Source organism: Buceros rhinoceros, unplaced genomic scaffold, assembly GCF_000710305.1.
Source record: "Buceros rhinoceros silvestris isolate BGI_N320 unplaced genomic scaffold, ASM71030v1 scaffold21391, whole genome shotgun sequence".
In the NCBI taxonomy this organism is placed as follows: Eukaryota; Metazoa; Chordata; class Aves; order Bucerotiformes; family Bucerotidae; genus Buceros; species Buceros rhinoceros.
Genome location: NW_010395130.1, coordinates 23,119 through 24,552, shown reverse-complemented (window position 1 = coordinate 24,552; position 1,434 = coordinate 23,119). Strand labels below are relative to the sequence as shown.

Genomic DNA, 1,434 nt, shown 5'->3' with positions numbered 1-1,434 from the left:
ATGTCTTTGCGATCTGACAGTAGAGTTTCTTCAGCAGGGGCGAGTACTGCAAAAGAGGAGACGCCGTCGGGCGGGTGTCACTGGACCCACTGGGGTGGCGGGTGCTCCCCTGCCTGCCCTGGCTCCTCTGCAGCTGCGGGGGAGGTGCAGGGACCCCTGCCCTGCTCAGGGGCTCGGGCTGATGCTCCTGTCTGTGCCGAGACAGGCATTTCTGTCCCCTCAGCTCCTCTCATCCGCCCACCTGCTGCGTTCGCACCCCCCGAGTGAAACACGAACACAGCAGCAAAGCTGCAAATTAAAATAACGACTTGGTGTAAGCCCAATTACCACCTCTCGTACCGTGGTCATGCTGCAGGGACCGGGCCAGGGCAGGGCTGCTCCGTGTGCCGGCACAGGGAACTGCCCCATGGCTCCGCAGTGGCTCAGTGACCCTTCACGGAATCCCAAACTGCTCCTGCACGTTCCCGGCGTGCTGTCGGGGACAGTGCCCAAGGGAGGTTCACTCTGCCTCTGAGATCACGGGATATTCTCTAGGGTCAATGTTTGGTTTTCCCTGTTGATGTTTAAATATGACCAAGTTCACCCACACGACACTGTACCCACCCCCCATGCGGGGTGCAGGGCCGGGTGCTGCAGGAGGGTTTCCCGGCTGGCCACAGGGCTCTGGCCAAGCGGGAGCCCCCGCTGCACTGTGCCTCAGAGGAAATCTTGCTGAAAACCAGCATAAACCCTGGCTCGAACATCACTCAGCCCGTGTCGGAAGCATTGCCCTGAGTCACTTCCTGCACACAGCTCCTGGCTGAGCCGAGGGTAGGAGCACCGAGGGTGCCGGCACTCCACAGCCCGAGGAAACCACACGTAACCCCACCAACAGGATCACAGCTCGTTCTGCAAGACCTCAGGGGTTTAATTCGGACTAGCAGCAGCGACCCAGGCGGGGTTTGTCCATCCTTTGCAGCTACTGGCAGTGACAGCGACAGCGCTGGCTCAGTGAGGGATGGGGCAGGGATTGCTCCTGGGGCTGACCACGGGAGGAGGATGCTCTGAAGGCAGTTGTCAATGGGAAATGGTTCATGAGCACTGGAGCCTCCTGGTGTGGGCACAACCGGCCTTGCTCGGTCATGGGTGAGAGGCAAACTGCTTTTGCAAGGACCATGGACCAGCTCAGCGCAAGGCAAGATCCTGGTGGCCACTGAAAACGGGAAGGGACCTGACCACAAGTGACTGTCTGGACAAGAAGGGGCTGGCAGCGGGCAGCAGGCGGGATCTGCTTCGGGAAGAGAAGCGGAGAAGGCAGAGCCTGCCCTTCACCTTCCAGTAAACATGTGTCCCAGCTCCCAGGTGCGGGATGTGCCATTCCCTTCCAGCTCAGCAGTGCCACGCTGTTCTCCATCTCACAAAGAATGTGTTTGCTGTAGCTGAGCCCACCCTGCC

General features: G+C 60.2%; 1 protein-coding gene across 2 annotated transcripts in view; it reads right to left on the bottom strand.

Moving 5' to 3' along the window:
- TP73 (tumor protein p73) overlaps positions 1-1,434 on the bottom strand; it is a 23,027-nt gene that overhangs the window by 2,859 nt on the left and 18,734 nt on the right. For both annotated transcript variants that reach the window (XM_010145456.1, XM_010145457.1), the window contains one exon: positions 3-46. In XM_010145456.1, the coding sequence (XP_010143758.1) occupies positions 3-46 (44 nt within the window). The remainder of the gene's footprint in view (positions 1-2; positions 47-1,434) is intronic.